We start from the raw sequence: 21,344 nt of genomic DNA, 5'->3' as shown, positions 1-21,344 counted from the left end.
GCTGAACCACTGCCCTGCTGGAGGGGAACAGGGGATAGGTGATCACTGCATCCTCTCCATCTGATGCTCATAAAGGATGTCAGAAACTGATGGGAGAAACCTTTTGCCTTCTGCTGATAACAAGCCAGAGCCTCATAGAACCTGAAAATCTAGAGCCTTCAGCATAGATAGGGCCCAGGGCCACACAGGTTAAGAGAAGGGCAGATTTAGGAGTGATTTAGGGCTTATAGTCTGCAGTTGGCTCAGGGCATGACCAGTGTGAGAAGTCTGTGTAATTTCAGGCTGTATTAATAGAGGTCAAGGGTCAGAGATAAGGAGGTGACTATTCCATTATTCTCTTATATTCAGAATTAGCCTTGTTCTAGGCATCAGGCCTGAAGAAGGGCAAGCAGGATGGAGAGATGCCGGGAAGCCATGTCTTTTGAAAGATGACTTGGAAGGAGAGGCTGGGCTGGGGTAAGAGCTTTGTTTTCTATCTAGGCTGTCGTGAGGCAAAGGGAGTGGATGTGTTTGGGGCAGAGCTAAGTAAAGGGGAAGTGTGGGATCAAAGTGTAAAGGTTATGGGGTAACAAGCACCTCTTCAATATAAAGAAGAACTTTCTAAGGAGCTGCCCCAAGGAGGGGTGTATTCCCACTTTGGAGGGCATTGAGAAGAGGCTGAGCTTCCTAGACAACTTCAGATCAGAGGTTAGACTAAAGGGGCACAGAGTGGAGAGACCTCCAGGTTTGGAGTTAGATAGACCTGGCTCTACTCCTTCCAGCTGTGTGACGGGGAGCCACTTAACCTCTTAGAGCCTTAGTTCCGCCTGGCTGCAAAGCACAGCTTTTGGAGAAGACTAATGACATGGGCCTGTGGCGTGGTGGTTAAGGGGGCTGGATCCCACACAGCCAACTGTGCAGCTCGAGTCCTGGACCCAGCGTCTTGAAAAACATGCTGGGCGTGCATGCATGCATTCATGTCCAAAATCTTGTGAGAAGGATGGAGGGGAGGAGATTGTGGTGTGGCCATCCCCCCTGGGGGTGCTTTATCATTCTTTCTTTCTCTCCATCCCTCCAGCGATCATATGTGCCTTACAGCAACATTTTTAAAAGGCTTAAAAAAATAAATAAGTAAATAAAAAGAAGCATCTCACTCCAGTGCTGGAATATAGCAGATGTTCAGAAAACAGCTAACAATGACGACAACTGTCCCTGCTGCATCCGTTAGTACTGTTGTCACCCTTACTGTACTAGCATGGTCACCACCACTGTCATTACTGTCACTGCTCTCGGGACCGTTCCAACCATTTCTAGCAGTGCTGCTTCTCTGGCTGCTCCATAATTTCCATCACGAACTAGCACTGCTCCTGTGCCCACCACTGTTACTGTCACTGCCCTCCCCTTCGGCACCTGCCTCTTACTCCTGATCCTACCGCTGGGGCTTTGCAGCCTGCACTGCTGGAGTTTGACTCCCGGATCTGCCCCTAACCATGCAGGTTTAGGCAAGTCGTTTAATCTCTGTGCCTCATCTGTAAAATGGGTATAACAAAAAATATTTCTTACAACAGGTTTATTGTGAGGATTAAAGTTCATTGTAGGGGTGGCAGGTAGTATGGTGGTTAAGGTGCTAGACTCCCACATGACCAATCACAGTTCGAGTCCTGGACCTGAAGGCTTGCTTTCTCATTTTTCCTTTCTCTGTCTGTCTGTCTCTGGTCAAATTAAAAAAGAATCATAACAAATGCAGTGAAATGAATAAAGTAATTCTTCAAAATGTTAACTGTAAAGTGCTTAGAATAGTGCTTGGCTTCCAGGCAGCTCTGTAGGACAAGCCCGTAGACACGGGGCTAGTACTGCTGCTTCTCCTAGTGCCTGCTCTTGGTATTGTCCTGGGCGGCTGTGGTGGCTAGACCCCAGCTACGGCTGTTAGCGCCACAATGCCGGTGCTGCCCTGTTTCCCTACCATGCGGATGTGACCACCACTGTCCTGCTTCAACTGCTATGATTACTAGGCTGGTCACATCGCTCCCAGCATTGCTTTCACCATGCACGCTCAGCCCTGGTGGGTGGAGTCCAGGCTGATGGGCCAAGGCCTGCGCTCCCTACAAAGAGGGGTGACTTCCTTCCCCTGGAGATGCATCGTGGAGCACTGGGCACTGCAGATGGCTAGTCAGCTCCGTTTCATCCCAATGCACCCTGCCCAGCCTGGAGACAGCAGCTGACTGGCAACACTGGGACAGCTTCCGGCAGCCACTCAGGCAGGGCACTCCCCCCTCCCCGGCTGCCTGCCACCCGGGGGACGCCTCCCGCCAGCCACTCAGGCAGGCCACTCCCTACTCACCGGCTTGAGTGAGGAAGTGGGATCTGGCACGTACACTGGGCCGTGCGGGTTGGTGCCTGACTCATCTTTTGTGGAGTTCTTGCCTCCGCCCCGGAGGAACTTGGACTTCACGCATCCCATCCTACGGCAGACAGAAGAAGTGAGCCCAGGTGCCCAAAGCCCCTCACAGGCCGGCCCCTGTCCCAATGGCTCCCACTCCCCTCCCCTCCTCAACTCCCTTGGCCCAGAGCCCACTCTACCTTGCCACCTCTGGTTTCCCACGCCACGCCTGCAAGGGGCTGGCCTGGACTGAGGTCTCTGGCCCCAATTCCGGTGTGTGGAGAAAGTAAGTCAGGAGGAGCAGGGCAGAGATGCAGCAGGCAGAGCCGTGGAGCAGAGAGGGGAAGGGTTGCCTGCTGCGGCTCCCAGTCGGAAGGCCTGAGCTGACCCCAGCCCCTCCACTCCACCAGAACCTCACTGTCACTTTACCCCTCCACCCCCAGTCGCTGTTCCTCATGAACAAATTGGGGATAATAGTAAAGCCTGCCTGCAGGGTGTTGGAAAGATGAAAAAACATGTGGGCGGGGAAATACTCAGTGGTGTCAGGCTCAGAGCAAACAGCAGCATAAAGCTGTACTACTGAAATTGCCGTTTTAGGGCCAGCAGGTGGTGTGGGGTTGGGGCGCTGGACTCCCACATGGCCAACCATAGCTTGGCCCCGGACCTGGCATCTTGCTTTCTCACTTTCTCTCTCCCTGCTGAATACATGTGTCCTATGGCAAATTTAGAAAAATTGTAGTAATAATAAATAAAATTAAATCAATACTTTAAAAAATAATTGTTTAAAGAATTATTTTATTTTATTTTATTTATTATTGTTTAACTTGACCGGTAAGAGACAGAGAGAGATAGAGGGAAAGTGAGAAAGAAAGCTGCCAGGTCCAGGACTTGAACCATGTGGGAGTCCAGTGCCTTTAACTACCACACCACCTGTCAGCCCCAATAAAGAATTCTTTAAAGAAAAAACTTAAAAAAATAAATGACTAGGCACCAGTAGATGACGCAATGGTTATATTGATGGACTCCTACGTAGCTAACCGTAGTTCGAGTCCTGGACCCAGAGGCTTAAAACGCATGCCCAAATCCCAAGAAGAAAGGGGAGGAAATGGGATTGCAGCATGGCCAAACCCTCTGGGGGATGATTTCTCACTTTCTATCTTTCTGTCTCTCCAGTGAACGCACACGCTTTATAACAAAAATCTCTTATCCAAAAAACAAAAAACAAAAACAAAAACATGGCTATTTTATATTAAAAGATACATATGAAGTCCTATGACTTGGCTTAAGCAATCTAGCTGACTAATAGGGCACCGTATTCCTGTATCCTGTGTTTTGTTTTGTTTATTTATTCATTTATTTGGAGAGATTTTTGTTATGGGTACGTGCATTCGCTCAAGAGACAGGGAGAGAGACAAAGAGACAGAAAGTGAGAAATCACCCCCCCAGGGGGATGCCCATGCCACAATTCCTTCTCCTCCATTTTCCTCTGGGGATTTTGGGCACGCATACACACGTACCCGGTGTGAGTTTTAAGCCGCCGGGTCTAGGACTTGAACAGCTGTTGACTACATGGGAGTCCATTATGCCATCTCCTGGTCCCTATTATGTATTTTTAAAAGCCGTAGGGCACATGCGCCACTCATGAGAGAGAGAACCCCCCCAATGGGGCATAGTCACACCATGATAATTTTTCCTCCATTTTCCCACCCTTTCAGGACTTGGGGCAAGCATGCACACACACAGATTTTTTTTTTTTTTTTAACAAACATGTGCACTTTATTGAATCCCACTGTAGTCAGAGTGAGTAGAAACGGCTGTATAAAAGCAAGGGGCAGGCCCGAAGGCCCCGGGGACAGGCCAGCAGTGGTGGTGGACATGGCTGTAGGCCATGGCCATCAACTACGAGCGTTGGAAAGACTCTTTCACCAGCTGAATCATATCTGCAATTATTACTGGAGCCGCGGTGCAAAGGATGATGAACATGACGGTCAGAACGATGCCGATGACCAGCGCGCAGATGTTCAGGCACTTGGCGGTAGAGGCATAGTTCTGGGCCCCGATCACGTCGCCCACCATCTTCCTGTCCCTTAGACTTCATAGAATAGGCGAAGGCGATGAAGCCCAGGCAGCAGTAGTTCATGAAGACCGTGTTGAACAGGGACCAGCCCACGTGGTCGGCCACCGAGGTCTCGCTGCGTATGTTCATCACGGTGGGCGCCATGGGAGCCGCGGGCGGGAGCGCCCCCAGCGCAGACACCTCGTGCTCTTCTTTGAGTTTGGGGGAGAGCCGGCGCTGGCGTGCGGGCGGGAGCGCCCCCAGCGCAGACACCTCCTGCTCTTCCTGGAGTTTGGGGGAGAGCCGGCGCTGGCGCGAGTGAAGAAGGTTTGGGAAGCGTGGTTCATGGCGCACACCGGCTCTGATGGCGAGGCGGGCTGCTGTGCGTGGTTCATGGCGCACACGGCTCTGATGGCAAGGCGGGCTGCTGCTCTAAAAGTTGTTTCCCACACAGATATTTTTTTAAGCCATCAGAGTCAGGATTTGAACTGTAGTCAACCATGTGGGTTCCAGCTCCCAATTCACAGGGTTTCACCTCTGCTCTATGAGGCCAGTTGCCCTGGTATTCTTTTATAAATGGCTTGTAATTCCTTCCTTGTTTCCTTCTGCCTCCCTCCTTTTTTTTTTTTTTTCTTCTCATTCTCTTCCTTTTCTTCTTTCTCCTCTTTCTCTGGCTATCTCTTTGTCTCTGTCTCTTTTTCTCTCACAGATTTATTTGGTCATTCATTCATTCATTCATTTACTGGGCACAAGCAAGTTCTTGGCTTTATGAAGCTTGCCTGGAGATGACTGGGAGACAGACCATAAATAACATGACGAGTTTACTTCGTGAAAATGTGAAGGCAGTGAAAGAGAACATTAAAGCGAACAGCTAGAAGGGCCTTTTTAGAGAGAGCACTTGGGGACGGCCTCGCTGAGAAGGTGATATCGGATGTGAGGTCTGCATAGCACCGAGGAGCCAGTCACATGGCACTGTGCTGGCGGAGTCGTCCTCTGGAGGGAACAAGTGCAAAGGCCCTGAGGCTCAGTGACAACGAGACACTGAAAGGAGTCAGTGTGGCTGGAGTCTGTGGGCAGGGGGCTGACGGTACATGACGAGGCTACCACATCTGGAAGGGCCAGTGAGGATTTGGATTTGATTCTAGGGATGATGGAAAACCATGGAAGATTGTCAGCAGGAGAATGATGGGATTCATTCTGGGCTTTAAACGATCCCCTTAGTGCTGGGTGAAGTAGGGGTCTCCAGGAGCAGCACAGGGTCTCTGCACGGAGATGGCTGCAGCCATTCAGCCATGAGACGATGGTGGCCTGGCTTGGGCGCTGGCTCTGGAGCAGTAAGAAGTGGACAGATTTCGGACACATCTTGGTGGGGCAGAGCTAACAGATTTTGCTGTCGGATTTATTTAAAACGTATTTATTTTTAAGGGACTGGCCTCATGGTCTGATGGTTAAGAGAGCCAGATTCTATCTGGCCAACTGTGGTTTGAATCCTGACCCTGATGGCTTGAAAAACATGCAGTGCACATGTGTGTACATGGCAAAATCCAGACAGAAAAATAGAGAAGGGATTGCAGCCTGACCATGCTCCAGCAGGGGGTGCTTTCTCCCTCTCCCCCCTCTCTCTGCCTCTGTGTCTCTCCTTGGTGAGCACACAAACCCTCTGGCAATAAAAAAAAAAAAAATTTAGGTCTATTTACCTCCTTCGTCCATGAGTAAGAGAGAAAGGATGAGAATGTGAACTCTGTGCATCCGATCCGCCTGCAGTCCCAGCCACCCTGGATTACGGGCATGCCCACCGGGCATATTCAGGGAGGACTTCAGAGGCAAACCCAGAGCCTTCCTCTGTAGGCAGCCGTGCAGAGTGCTGTGCTATCGTTGTGCCACCGTCCAGTTTCTGGATTTGCTAAAAGACACCTAAAACACATATTTGGGGCCAGCAGGTGGCGTGATGTTTAAGGTGCTGGACTCCCATATGGCCGACCTCAGCTTGAGTCCTGGACCTGGTGGTTTGCTTGCTTGCTTTCTCAATTTCTCTCTCTGGTGAGCGCATATGCCCGATAGCAAATTAAAAATAATAATAAATAAAATTAAACGATCAAAAACACTTTTTTAGAAAAAAAAAAAAACACCTTGATCTGATTAGAGTAAAAACTTAACTGTAAAAACATTTAGAAATATTTCCTTTCTCAAAGCACACACATATGTTTCCTGGGAAGGTAAAGTGTAAGCAGCCACATAAGGAAGTGATTATTTTCCTCCTAGCTACACGATTGCAATTTTCTTCAGAAATAGTTAGCATCCAGCTGTACTCATCTTGTTAAAATAAACACGTGTTTGCGGTTTCAGAAGAAAAAAGAAACCAAATTCCTAGGCTTAGAGGAGTTACTTTTTAAAAAAAGAAAGAAAAAATCCTTTTATTTATAAGAATTTGTCTGTCCCAGTGGGATGTGGGTACAATTTACCACTTCAAGACGTGAGCATTTTTTGCTTCATTTGCCTTTTGTGAATAAAGTAAGGAAGGGACACATTCCAATTCCTGAAGGACTGGATCATTCATTTGAAAAATGATCACAAGTAATCACTGTTTTATAATGTCCTTGCATGCATTTCAAACGGAAACTGGCATCTCTGATTTGTGATAAACATATATTACAGTTCTGGGAAATTAAGCAGCATCTTGGGTGGTTTTGTGTCATATAAAATGAGATCACATTTTACATATTTTGATCAACAAAAGTGTGTTCTGTGAAGAGCTTGCTGTGTGATGGCGGGTAGCTTCCTTCACCTCTCTGAGCAGCTACTGATCTGCAACTGCTAGTATTGGAATTTGCATCCCCGTATAGTCAATTTACACATTCAGAAGGGCCTAAGGGACTTGCAGGATGGCCTCTGAAGGCCTCATGTTCATCCACAATCCAAGCCCACCCCCGAGAGAGGATGCTGGGGATTCTCTTTCACTAGGTGGTGGTGAGTACGGCGTTGCCAAATGTAGAATTGCCCACACGCAGCAAGCACTGCAGAAACACTGATTGTAACCACTTCTGTTCACTAGCAAATGTGGCACATCCCTGGAGCGTAAAGTAAGCACAGTGTGCAAACCCTTTGATCCACAGCTCACAGACGCTGGGGAAGTTAACTTCATAGGGAATTCTCATTAGTTTCACTTTTGCACAATAAAGTGTGACTTTTTAAAAGGGATATAGCAGCAGGAGTCAAATTTGAGTAAAAGGTGACCATTCCCCTAAACCAAGAGAACTATGTCTACATTCCAAAGCCTTATGCGAAGAAGCAGAAAGAATGGTGGTTGTTGGGAGCCGAGGATGGGGCGAATGGAGAGTTACTGATGAATGGGTTTAGAGTTTCAGTTTTACAAGATGAAACAGTAATGGAGATGGATGGTGGTGACAGCTGCACAGCAGTATGAGTATGTTTAATACCAGCCAACTGTAGACTTTTTTTTTTTTTAGAGATTTTTGCCATAGGGCACATGTGCTTGCCAGAGGGAGACAGAGACAGTGAGAGGGAAAGTGAGAAATCACCCCCCAGAGAGGATAGCCACGCTGCAATCCCTTCTCTTCCATTCTCCTCCTGGGATTTTGGAAATGCATGCACACATGCCCAGCATGATTTTCAAGCTTCTGAATTTGGGACTGGAACCCAAACCATCGACCATGTGGGAATCCAATGCCTTAACCACCATGCCACCTGCTGACGTCGCAAACTGTAATCATGAAAATAGTTAAGATGGGGACTAACAGATGGTGTAATGGTTTCATTGCTGGACTTCCACGAAGTTGACAACAGTTTGAATCCCAGACCTGGTGGCTTAAAACTCACGTTGGGCGTGTGTGTGTGCGTTCTGCCCAAGATCTCAAGAGGAGAATGGAGGAGAAGGGATTGTGGCATGGCCATCGTCCCTGTGGGGTGATTTCTTGCTTTCTGTCTCTCTCTGTCTCTCTGGCGAGAGCACACACCCTATAACAAAAATCTTCCTGTGGGGGGAAAAATAGTTAACATGGTAAATTTTATGTAATATGTATTTTACACAATAAAAAAAAAGGGAAAAAAAAAGAAAAGAAACTATTAAGGGGTGGCAAATTAGGGCCAGGCAGAGTCTGCTAAAATACTCCCTGAGCAGAAAAGGTAAACTGCAGGGGCCAGCAGTTAGCGTAATGGCTATGTTGTTGGACTCCCACGTAGTCAACCGTGGCTTGAGGCCTGGACCAGCGGCTTAAACTCACGCCGGGCGCGTGTGCGTGTGTGTCCAAGATCCTGAGAGGAGAATGGAGGAGAAGGGATTGTGGCGTGGCCATGCCCCCTGGGGGGTGATTTCTCGCTTTCTGTCTTTCTGTCTCTCTCTGTCTTTCTGGCAAGTGCACGCACCCTATAGCAAAAACCTCTCCAAAAAAAAAGGAAAAGGTAAACTGCAAAATCATAATAACAATTTTTTTATAAGAATTATTTAACTTTATTTATTTATTTATTTGTTTGTTTGTTTGTTTGATTGTTTTAATTTGACCAGAGAGGGACAGAGAGGGAGAAAGTGAGAAAGCAAGCCACCAGGTCTGGGACTCGAACCGCATATTAACCATTTTTGTAAAATGAAAATATATGTCCATGTTAATTGTAGAAAAAGCAACCTGTTTACATTAATTGAGCAGCAGGAAGGATAAGGAGTTAGGGTTTGCAAAACAGGAAAGCTCTGAATAGATAATGATTTGGGAAAAGCCAATCATTTTCCAAGAACTAACTCCCAAAAAGAACTTGATGAAATTAAAAATACTAAATTAAGATTGGCTCTGTGGTTTAGTGGTTAAGGGAGCCAGATCCCACATGGTCAACTGTGTGGTTCGCGTTCTAAACCTGCAGCTTGAAAAATACACCAGGTGCATGTGCCTGCATGCCCCAAATTCTGACAGGATGGAGAAACAGAGGAGAAGGGGTTGTGGTGTGACCATGCTCCACTGGGTGGTATGGGCGGTGCTCTCTCCCTCTCCCTTTACGCCTGTCTCTGACAACTGCATGCACTCCCTGGCCAATTAAAATAGCTAAGTAATTAATCACATAGAAAGCACTTCGAGACTCACGAGAATGAACAATATTAACTGGGTAAAAAGGCAGAATCTCAGGCCCCAGTTCCCAGATCAGACCTAGATTTTAACGAGGTCCCTAGCTTCCCTGTGTGTGCATTCTGTTTGATAAGCACTGGCTTAGCAAACATCTTTTGTTTCTGACTCCTCAGCATCCTCCCCTCTTGTGATAACAGCACCTGGATTTTCTTTGGGGGAACTATCATTTTCCTATTCAGTGCATGAGGTCTAGTGGGGATAATTCTACCTTCAGAGATTGGCAACTCAATACAGGTCTGACCCGTCAGAGAATTTCATGTCCCCTGGCTACAGTGATTGATTCAGCAATAGGCATGTATGTGATCTTTGCCGGGCCATAGTTTGCCCTGAGATTTCACTGGGGAAAAAAACGTCTTTCTCTAAGACTTGTTGAGATGCAGAAGTCTAGAGCTCTCAGGATCACCCTGACATCATGAAGACTGCTTAAAAGGAAGCCAATGGAATTCAAGAGAACAACAGAGCTGAAGGGTGGAGACAAAGGGGTCTCTGAAACTTTGTTTGAACACCTGGATCCAGCTATTTCTGAAGCTTTAAATTCCAGGGTTCTTCTGGTTCATGAGCAAATAAATTCTCTCAATTTTGTCTAAGCTATTTTGAGTTAGATCTTTGCCGTGTGCACCCAAATAGTCCTCACTGATTCTTTATATTTCTTTTTTAAAAAGATTTATTTATTTTTAATTTTATTTATTATCATTACCCTTCAATTTTGACCAGAGAGACAGACAGAGAGAAAAAGAGGGTGAGGAAGCAAGCCGCCGGGTCTGGGACTTGAACCATGGTCAGCCATGTAGGAGTCCAGCACCTCAACCACCATGCCACCTACCAGCCCCTCATTCTTTCTATTTCTAGGCCATACTCTGGATTGAATAAATCAGTCTCTGGGAGTGAGGGCCCAAAATCTGCATTTTAAAAAATTCTACAGGGGAACCAGCAGCTGGTATAGTGGTTACAGCACTGGACTCATGTGTAGACGACCAAGGTTTGAATCCTGGACCTGGTGGCTTGAAAATCACACCAAGTGCGTGTGCATGTGTGCCCAATATCCTGAGAGGAAAATGGAGCAGGGATTGTGGCATGGTTACCCTCCCTAGGGAAGATTTTACACTTTTCCTCTCTCTGAATCTCTGGCAAGCACACATGTCCTACTGCAAAAATCTTTAAACAAACATTCTGCAGGAGACCCTTATGCACACTAAAATGTGAGACCCAGCAATGTAGTGTGGAACAAAAGCTGAACTTAGGAGTCAGAATACTCAGGTTTGGATCCTGGGTCTGCCACTGACTGGCTATGTGACACTGGGCAAGTCACTGTCCCTCTCTAGGTCTCCTTTTCTTTCCTGTTAAATAGAAGACACTTGAGTCTCAGGCTTAGCCTGAGGTCCTGTGCCACAAGGGATGTGAAAGACTTTTTTAAAACCCCCACATGCACACGCTTCTTGCCTAACGCAGTTCAAATCAAGCTCTGAGAGCAGAAGCCACCAGCTTGGCCCCTCGCCAGCTCATAACTGCTGACCCCCAACAAAGACACTTCCTCAGGTCACTGTCAGCTCTAGGAACCTGAAACTTGCACTTTGGGTTCTGCGGGCACTGTGTGGGAGGGAAATGAGAAAGGCCAGCTTGCCCTGGCTGCTTCCCACAGTCACTGTTCATCATGCTGGCTGTGGGGACCTTCTCTAGGTCAAGCCCAATGGGGAGAAGCTGGGGCCATCCCGAGCATCTGTGGAGCAGACTGAAGATGATTTTCTAGGAACTTTTATGTTCAAGCAGAGACCTGAAAGGGCTGAGGGTGTGCAGTTTGGATTCTGGTCCCATCTCTGCCGCAAGCTGTGTGACTTTAGGCACGTCTCAACCTCTCTCTGGGCCTTCGGTTGTAAAGTGAGAAGTTGGATGAGACATCTTCTGAAAGGAACAGGTGTTCTTTCCTGCACGGTGTCCTCCTATCCACAGCTCCCCAATCTTGCTTTGGAAACCACCTCCCCCTGTCTTAATACATGCCATGGGGTGGAGCTGACTCCGACCCCTGGGTGTAGGCATGGGTCTATAACCATGTCTAGACAATCAACATTGCCGAAATAGAAGCAGGGGTGGGAGTGTGACTCCACCCCTGTGGCCAATGAGAGTCAGCTTTTGACTTCTGGCTGGAAAAGAGATTTGCAAGAGCAAGGCAAAGCCAGGAAATAGGGAAATGCAGACTCCAAGGGTGGATCCAGCCCCGACTGAAGCTGACAGCTCACAAACTTGCCAGTACCCTTCCTCTTCTGCTGGAGCCAGTTTGATTTCTGTTGGATTTCTGTTCCCTTAAACATCAAAGAATGCTGCCCAGTTAGAGGAAATTCTTACAAGGGATTGCCAATTCATACTCAAGTGTAAATGGGTTATGGCAAAGAATTCCCTGATATCAGAATTAAAAAAAATTTTTTTTTCTAACTTTTTTTAAGAGAGATTTTTGCTATAAGGACGTGCACTCACCAGAGAGACAGAAAGAGACAGAGAGACAGAAAGCGAGAAAGCATTCCCCCAGCAGGGATGGCCACTCTGAAATCCCTTCTCTTCCATTTTCTCAGGATTTGGGGCATACATGCACACGTACCCAGAGTCAGTTTTAAGTCGCTGGGTCCAGGACTCAACCGTGGTTGACTATGTGGGAGTCCAGAGACGTAACCATTATGCCATCTGCTAGTCTGCTATGAGGTTTGGACAGAAGAGAAGTTAAGATGTACTAGACCATTAGTGTGAGTGAGGATGAGTGGGATATGGATCCCATTAAGCTAATGGCACGGAAGCCATACCTAAAAAGTACCTGGCATATAATAGGCCCTCCATAAGCATTTGTAAAGTGAATGTACTATATTCTACTCTTGCTTTTTTTTTTTAAATTTATTTTTATTTTTTCTGAGAGAGTGAACACCCCCAAACAGAGTCTTAACACTTTAATCCATGCCCAGCCCTTACTCAGCCCCAGATCATGGGCAAACCTGCACCCAGTGTCTCACAGAGGTCTCTGGACCTGAACTATGAACCTTTCCACATGGGGAGTGACTTACAGGGAGTCACATTTTGCTGCAGAGCTGCTATATGGCCCTAGTGTTCTACTATTTATTTATTTATTTATTTATCTTGTCAGAAGGTGAGTGCACTCACTGGAGAGAGAGAGAGAATGAGGTGGGGGGGGAGTGAGACTGCACCTCCCATGGGGGATGGTCAATATTGAGCAACAATATTAATCCCTTCTCCATTTCTCCACCGTTTCAGAATTTGGGACATGCATGCACATGTGCCCGGCATGTTTTTTAAGCCACTGGGTTTGGGACTTGAACTGCATGGTCAGACGTGTGGGATCTAGTTGCTTTAACCACTACTGCATAGGCTGGCTCTGCTGTTCTACTCTTTATAGGCCTCACCATTCTTAACTGAAGTCAGCAGACCCGAATTATGAGTCCATTTTTCATATGGGAAAATAGAGGCCCACAGAAGAGAGGATCCTCCTGCTGGTCCATAGCAGGAAGAATCGGCACCTAGTACTTCTGCCTCACGTTATCCACTGGAGTCAGCCTTAAAGACGATCAAGGGGAAGGGGAGAATGAGGAACCCAAACAGGAAGCTCATGAAGGCATACCTCCAGGGGCCCAGGGCTCAAGACCGTCCAGTTAGAGGAACTGTCCCTTCCGGGAATAGCTCAGTCATGGGGGTTGGGGGCGAGGTCTTCACCCAACAGGGGCCAATTCCCTGAGCAATTTCCGAGGGTGTGAAGCTTTGCAGCTCTCTTCAAGTTCTCTAAGTGTCTTCTGAATGGACCATCCCTGTCCCCAAGTGACTGTTGTCCCTAGTGGACATTTGGAGGTCACCCCTGACTCCTCATCTCTCCCATTCTCTGAGCCCCAGCTTCTTTCTGGTAGAGCTCAGAACTTTGATTTTGTAACCAGGACAGGACTGGTGAGATCAAGGTCTTCATTACATGGGGGTGGAGTGTGGGGGGGTAACGGCTCAGAGAGGGCAGTGCTGGGCCTGCCCCCGAGGAACTCAGGGCCTTTGGTCACATGCCTGCTCAGCCGAGGAGTGGCTCTGAGAAGCCTGTGTTACAACGGCTCATTCAAACTGTACTTTAGTAGTTCCTGCCATGGCTTGAGCAGGAGGGCACTGCTGCCTGACGGTGGGGGCTGTGTGAGAGGGTTCAGTTCCCAGCCCAGCTTGGGCAGGCCTGCTATGGTGGCACCTGCCTTTGGTCCTGGCTGGTTAGGAGCCGGGGCAGGAAGGATCATGATATGGGGAGACCCTGTCATGAGTAACCTCCTCACTCTCTTTCCTATACCTTCATTCTTTCATTAAAAATAAAATAAAATAAATCTTAGCATATTGAAGGCTACTCTGAGATCATTTTGGTCAATTTTAGAGGTTCAGGACACTATAAACTTCCTTGGAATAATTTTATCTCTAAGATAGGTAAAGGGCATGGCAGTCTGAAAAATAGATGGGATTTGAAATTACACAGAGCTAGGTTTGAATCCCCACTCTGCTACTTACAAATAAGTGAGCCTTTTAAAATATAAGTTCAGGAGTTAGCAGGTGGCATGGTGGTTAAGGCGCTGGACATTCCCACATGGCTGACCACGGTTTGAGTCTCAGAGCTGGTGGCTTGCTTTCTCATTTTCCCTTTCTCTCTCTGTGTATCTCTCTCTGGTCAAAATGAAATAAATGAATGAATAAATAAAATTGAAAAAAATGTTTAAATGTAAGTTGAGGCTGGCTCCAAGGCACAGTGGTAACGTACTACTCATTAGAAGCCACATCCCATATGGCTACTGTGGCTTGAATCCTGGCCTGGTCACCCTGAAACACACCGGACTTAGGGAATTGGCACCTGGCCAGGATGTGACAGGCTGGAAGTCAAGGGGAAGAGGATTGTAGCTTGGCCAGTCTCTGTGGAAGCTGCTAATCTTTCTCTCTCAAATGCTTGTGCTCTACCATGAATAGAGAGCAACTAATACCACTAATATACTTTGTTTTTTATGTAAGTCAGGGACTATTGCAAGTCCCATCACTTTCTTTTTTAAATTTTTTAATTATTTAATTAATTTTTAAGGTTTTTGCCATAGGATGTGTGTGCTTGTCAGAGAGAGAGAGAGAGAGAGAGAAAGAGAAGGAAAGTGAAAAAAACCATCTCCCAGGGGAGATAGCCCTATCATAATCCCTTCTCCTCCATTCTCCTCCTGGGATTTTGGACATGCACACACACGTGCCTGGTATGATTTTCAAGCCACTGGGTCTGGGACTCAAAAACCACGATCTCACTATGTGGGAGTTCAGTGCCATAACCACCGTTCCACCTGCTGGCCACCACATCCCAGCACTTTCTGCCCCCTTCCAAACTCTACATTTCATGGCTCGAACCACCTCTAACTGAGGCAGCATGAGGACGCATCTTGCAGATCTCCAAATGCAGAGAGCGAGACTGGGGACTAGGCCCCCTGCTGTGCTGTGAAGTCCCTCACTGTCCTCGTGGGCTGCCCCCAGCCAATGACTGAGTGCGGCAGGGATACTGAGGCATGCTCGTGTCTAGGGGACCCCAGACAGGAGACCGGCTGAGGCCTGCTCAGCAGCCTTCCTTAGGACAGCATGTGAGAGGGCCAGACAGTAAAACGTGATGGTTGACCCACAAGGGAAGGTTCCAGGTTTGTGTCCGGAGATCCAGGTACATGTGTTGTGATCTGGTGTTGGCTGAGGTTGGGGGCAGATCCTGTCAGAGGTGCTGTCTGTCTCTTTCATGGAATAAATAAATATGTTTTAAAATAATTGCACTCCAGTCTACAGTAATTCCACTCTCCCCTTCTTCCTTTCCTTCCTTGTGAGGGGTCAGATGGGCCTTGCGACCCGATGGCTCTCCCAGCCTCTCTCACTTTCTCACCACAGTCACGTTCTTGGCACACTTCATCCTATGGGAGCCTGCCTCTCAAAGGGCCTGAACTAACGCACTGAGTATGTTCTCGTTGATTTATTTATTACCTGTCTCCCCACCAGAATGTGAGGCACATGAGGGTAAGGGCTTTGTTTCCTTCACTGTTACATCCCTACTGTGTAAAACCAGGACACCGCATGCACTCAGTCAATTAAATAAATACTCAAATGAAGCCCCCTTCAGCTTCCTGGAGCCTGAGATTTCCCACCTGAACAATAGCTATGAGTGAATGTTTAAACCGAGCGGGGCTGCATTCGTTTCTGTTTGGAGAGGAGCAAAGTCTTTCCTTGGCTGGAGCTGAGCGAGGTTGTCCCCTTCAGATTGAACCTGGTGACCACTTCACTCTGGGAACAACCTTTCACCATGCACTGCCATGATGCGCCTCAGTCAGCTGCCCCCAGATTCAGCCTCCACACATGGACTCCTCAAAGCCAAAATGAGTTCACAGAGCTCCAGGCCCCATTTTCTTTTCTTTTTGAAGGGTATGTGTTTTGCTGTTTTTTTTTTTAATTATTATTTTTAAAATTTTCTATCTTCACCTATGTAAGCATCAGGACATCCTTCTTCCTAAACATTGTGAGGCCTGATGGTGGTGCCAGGGGTAAAATGCAACGCTCTGTGAGGCTGGCCTTCAAGGGAAGGTACCAGGTTCAAGTCCAAAAACCTTCCTGAGTCCACCAGGCATGCCAGTGTCCATAATCCAGGGCTGACTGAATCTGGGGATGGATTGCAGCATCCAGACCCCTCTGGGGTGCTATCTCTTACAAGAAGATTTTCAAGTAATAAAATATTGCAGATAAATCACCACGAAGCAAAATACGAGTACATTCGTTTTCTTAAACGTTAAAACATTACAGATAGGGGCTGGCAGGTGGCGTGGTAGTTAGGGGTGCTGGGCTCCTACCTGGCTGACTACAGTTTGAGTCCTGGACCTGGTGGCTTGCTTTCTCACTTTCTCTCTCTCTCTCTCCTCCCTCACTCAGTCCCTCTCTAGTCAAATTTTAAATAAATAAATAAATAATAAATAAAAGAAAACTAAAGGAAAAAATCTTAAAAAAAAAAAAAGTATTATAGATACATCACTTTTTTTACAAGCCTTTTAAGGCTATCTCCTACCCCACCCGCTCCAGTCCAGACAGCCTCTGCTCATGTGTGGGCTCTGCATTTCTGTGCATGTATACCGGAACAGATGCCGCCTGTGCCCCGCCCCGTCACTCCATCCTTTACCAGTTCAGAACACTCTGACTGGCCTTCAAACTGCCAGCACCTGCATCTCTGCCTGAGAGACTTCTCTGCAGTGACTGGGGCCTGCTCTGCCCATAAGCATGGCGAGCTGGACTTGCCAAACCTTTAGAATATGATGAGCACAGAAGCCGTCTTCAACCAATGATTGACAGGAGCAGATGGACAAATATCCCAGTCCCCTCAACCCTTAAGCTGGCTCCAGAGCTTTCCAGTGGGATCGACTGCCAGGGGCCCATAGTGGTGATCGGCCGGAGGACACACCTTTTTTGGCTGCCTTCTCAGTCTTAATTCCTTGCTGTCCTTCCAGGGTTTCTGAAATCAGCTCCCAAATAAACTATTTGCATCTTAAACCTAGTATAGGGTCTGCTTCTAGGGAAACTCAAACTAAGACATATATATATATAGTCGCCCAAACTATGGAGTGCTATTTTGTGATTTTGTGTGTCTGTGTGTGTTAACATAAAAGAAATTGTCCTGCATGAATGATAGAGTAGTAGTATCCTTATCCCCATTTTTTCAGGTGAGGAAACTGAGACTCAAAGAGTGATTCTTTTTAATTGGTCATTCACATTTAAAGAAAGTGCATGTAAATCTGGATTTCTGCCTTCTCCTAAAAAAGTAGAAGAGCTGGCAGCCCTGGGACAAATCATTCTGTGTGTGTGTTTGTGTGTTTGTGTGTGTGTGTGCGTGTGTGTGTGTGGAGGGGGTGAGCGACAACTTAACTATACCTGTGGCCAGAAACATATCAGCCAAGGGAGAGGAGAGGTTTTTCAACATTCGTTACATTCATCCATTCAATATATGTTTAGGCCCTACTACACGCCAGGTGCCAGGCATTAAGACACAGTTGGGCACTTGTGGAACCTACTTTCTAGAAGAATTTAAAGTCCAAGCTCTGGTCAATCCCATGAATGCAGACACTCTTCTCCTCACCTGCTGGGGCAAGGGCCCCCTAGACAGCAGGCTGGGTGAAATGATATTAAGATTCATGCTTTCAGGACCAGCAGATGGTATAATGGTTACATCTGGACTCAGTGTAATGGTTACATCACTGGACTCCCACTTAGTTGACTGTGATTCGAGTCCTGAACCTGGCAGCTTAAAACTCACACCAGGCACATGTGCATATGTATGCAAAATCCCAAAAGGAGAGTGGAGGAAAAGGGACTGTGGCATAGCCATCTCCCCTGGGGGAGGGGGTGATTTCTCGCTTTCTGTCTCTCCAGTGTCCAGTGAGTGGACGTTCCCTATAGCAAAAAATCTCTCCCCCCCCAAAAAAAATCATGCTTTTAGGCCAGCAGATAGCATGGAGATTAAGGGGCTGGATCCCACATGACCAACTGTGGTTTTGATCCCAGACTCAAGTGCCTGAAAATCACACTGGGCACATGTATGTGCATGCCCAAAATCCCAAGAGGAGAGTGGAGGAGAAAGGATTGTGGTGTGGCCATCTTCCCGGGGCGGGGGGGTGAATTCTCGCTTTCTCTCTCTGTCTCTCTCACACCCTATAGCAAAACGACAACAACAATAGAAGATTCATGCTTTCCACACCCACTAGGATGGCCACTAATAAAATAATATGAAAATAGGAAGTATCAGAGAAAAATGGAACCCTTGAGCATTGTTGGTGGGAATGTAAAACGGTGGAAAACAGTTCCTCAATTCCTCAAAAAGTTAAACAGAATTGCCACATGACCCAGCAATTCCACTTCTAGGTAGATGCCCAAGGGAACTGAAAACAGGCCCTCAAACAAACACGTGCCCATGCACGCTCTTCACAGTACAAGTCACAATAGTCAAAAGGTAGAAGCAACCGAAATTTCCATCTGTGGATGAATGGGCACATTGCAGTGTGGCCACACAATGGAATACTATTTAGCCAAGAAGAAGTGAAGTGCTGGTACTGTCACCTCATGGACGAACCTTGAAAAGACTACGTTAAGTGAAAGAAGCCAGACACAAAAGGCCACATACTGTATGATTCCACTGATAGGAAATATCCAGAATTCATTAATCCATAGAGACAGAAAGGAGATGAGTAGTTTCCAGGGACTGGGGCAAGAGGGGCATGGAAGTACCTGCTTAATGGGTATAAGATTTCCCTTTGGAGGGGTGAACTGTCCTGCAGCTGTATAGAGATAGATGGTGGTCCAAATACCACTGAATTTTTCACTTTAAATAATGAGTTGTATAAAGTTATGTGAATTTCACCTCAATTAAAAAACATTTTGGGGCTTACCCCATAGCTTAGTGGTTAAGAGAGCCAGATCCCACATGGTGGACTGTGGTTGGAGTCCCAGAGCCAGTGGCATATGTTTGGATGTGTGTGTGTCCAAAGTCTCAACAGGATGGAGAAAAGGAGGGGCAGGACTGCACCCTGGGGGGGGGGGCTGCTTTCTCTGTTTCTCTCTGTCTCTCTCTGGTGGGCTCATGCCCTCTGGCAATCAAAAATTTTTTTTAAATTACAAACTACATAAGAGTGCTATGCTAGAAAAGTTCAACCTTCACAGTGCATCCAAAAAAATGAAATATTATGCAGCCATCGATAATTTTAGGATTTTTGCCTTAGGGCATGTGTGCTTGCTGGAGAGAGAGAAAGACAGAGAGAGTGAGAGGAAAAGTGAGAAATCATCCCCCTGTGGGGATGGCTATGCTGCAATCCCTACTCCTTCTGGGATCTTGGGCATGCACATACATATGCCCAGCATGAGTTTCAAGCCACCAGGTCCAGGACTCAAACTGCAGTCAGTCATGTGGGAGTCCAGCGATATGACTGCCTCACCATCTGCTCATCCCCAAAATCTTAAGATGTTTTAATGACATGGAAAAAGTGCTTACAATGTAATGCAAAAGCAAGTAAGTAGGATAAAAATTGTGTACGCATCACAGTACTAATTATGTGATCTAGAAAGCACATAGAAAGACTACATAATCCCATGCAACATGTTTGTTATCTTCCCCACCACCAAAAACTCATACTTCCATTTTTTGAGCACCTGCTAAATGCAAGGCACAGTGACCAGGTGGATGAAGTGCCTTGCAGCCGAAAACATGAGGTCTGAGAGAACGACCGTGGGCCTAGAGAGAGCGTAGAGGTCAACAGAGCTGGATTCTAATCTCTTCTCTGCCCCCAGACTCTCTGGGTGACCCTGCTGGGCCTCAGTACTCCTCTTACACAAAAGAGGGGGTGACTAGATGCCCCTCTGAGGAGTCATCCAGTCTCTTGAGACACCTCCAAGAAATACTCGCACATGTGCCCAGAGTCACATGTCCAGGGTGGTCCCAGCCCTTCTGTTTGTTGTAGTGAATACTTGGGAGCAACCTAAGTGTCCATCAACAGGGAAATGAGCAATCATGAAGGGTGGTCAACTGCTGGGCTACACCAGAGCAGTTAGAGAGATGAATTAGACCTCTGTTTCCTGCATAAATCCGGACAACTTAATTGAAAGGGGGAGGGGGAATTGTAAGAGTCACCGTTAGCCTTTACGTAGATCTTTAAATCCTGACTGGCTTCCCCTGGATCATGTCCTTCAATTCCAGTCACCTCTTCTGCAACCATGACCTCTCGATGTCTCCGTGGCGACATCCTGGGACCACGTATATTGGCCCTGCTCGGTAGGGTCCCCTTATAACAATAAAGTCTATTTAAACCTTGAAACACACACACACACACACAGAAGACAATCTATGTAACATTTACACGTATGCGTAGGCAATAAGTTTATAAAGGCATTGACTGGAAAGACATGACAGTGGCTGCCTCTGGAGACAGAGAGAAACAGGACTGAGAGATATTCAAGATGGAGAGATTCCAATTCTGTCTGTAAATTTTACTAAATTCATTTTTTAAAAATCTGAAGCAAACATGACAAAATGATACCATTTGTTAGTTCTGGGTTTTGGATACCCGAGATGATTAATATATCGTTCTCTTCACTTTTCTGTATTTTAACGTCCTGGCCTCCATCTCCTCCCCCCCAAAATGGATATCTACTGAGGTCTCTGTGCCAGCTATGAGTTACGCCTGGGATTCTCAGTGAGGTCCCTGGACCAGCCACATCAACATCACCTGGCATATTCTCAGGGTTTGGCACCAGACCTCTGGAATCAGAAACTCTGGGGTTAGATAGGGGCCATCAAGTGGTGTGGTGGTTAAGGTGCTGGATCCCACATGGTTGACTCCACAGTTGCAGTCCCGGACCCGGCAGCTTGCAAAACATGCCAGGTATGTGTGCGAACGTGTCCAAAATCCTGACAGGACAATGGAGGAAAAGTGATTGTGGCATAGCTATGGGGGTGATTTCTCGCTTTCCCTCTCTCTCTCTGCCTCTCTCCAGGGAGTGCACTCGCCCTGTGACAAAAATCCAAAAAAAAAAAAGGGAGAAAAGAAATTCTGAGGTTAGAGCCCAGTATTCTCTTTTACCAAGCCTTCCTGGTGATGCTGGTGAAGGTTGGAGCTGAGAACCACCAGGCCAGACCGTAACAGCTAGGGCAATATTGAACAAGTATTGCACCGAAATACCAGCGGGCAAGACTCTCCCAGCGTTCCTTCTGTACTCAAGTCAGTCTTCAGATGAACCGGACCAGGGGGTATTACCACCC

General features: G+C 47.0%; 1 protein-coding gene and 1 pseudogene across 3 annotated transcripts in view; both read right to left on the bottom strand.

Moving 5' to 3' along the window:
• HCK (HCK proto-oncogene, Src family tyrosine kinase) overlaps nucleotides 1-21,344 on the bottom strand; it is a 45,220-nt gene that overhangs the window by 22,543 nt on the left and 1,333 nt on the right. For 2 of the 3 annotated variants that reach the window (XM_006154734.3, XM_006154735.3), the window contains exon 2: nucleotides 2,321-2,441. The exons of the other annotated variant lie outside the window; for it this stretch is intronic. In XM_006154734.3, coding sequence (XP_006154796.1) covers nucleotides 2,321-2,440 — 120 coding nt within the window. In that variant the 5' untranslated portion in view covers nucleotide 2,441. The remainder of the gene's footprint in view (nucleotides 1-2,320; nucleotides 2,442-21,344) is intronic. 3 annotated transcript variants of the gene reach the window in all.
• Nucleotides 4,140-20,328, bottom strand: LOC102468204 (interferon-induced transmembrane protein 1 pseudogene; annotated as a pseudogene).

Source organism: Tupaia chinensis, unplaced genomic scaffold (genome assembly GCF_000334495.1).
Source record: "Tupaia chinensis unplaced genomic scaffold, TupChi_1.0 Scaffold000418_1, whole genome shotgun sequence".
Taxonomy (NCBI): Eukaryota; Metazoa; Chordata; class Mammalia; order Scandentia; family Tupaiidae; genus Tupaia; species Tupaia belangeri.
This window is presented reverse-complemented; position numbering and strand designations above follow the sequence as displayed.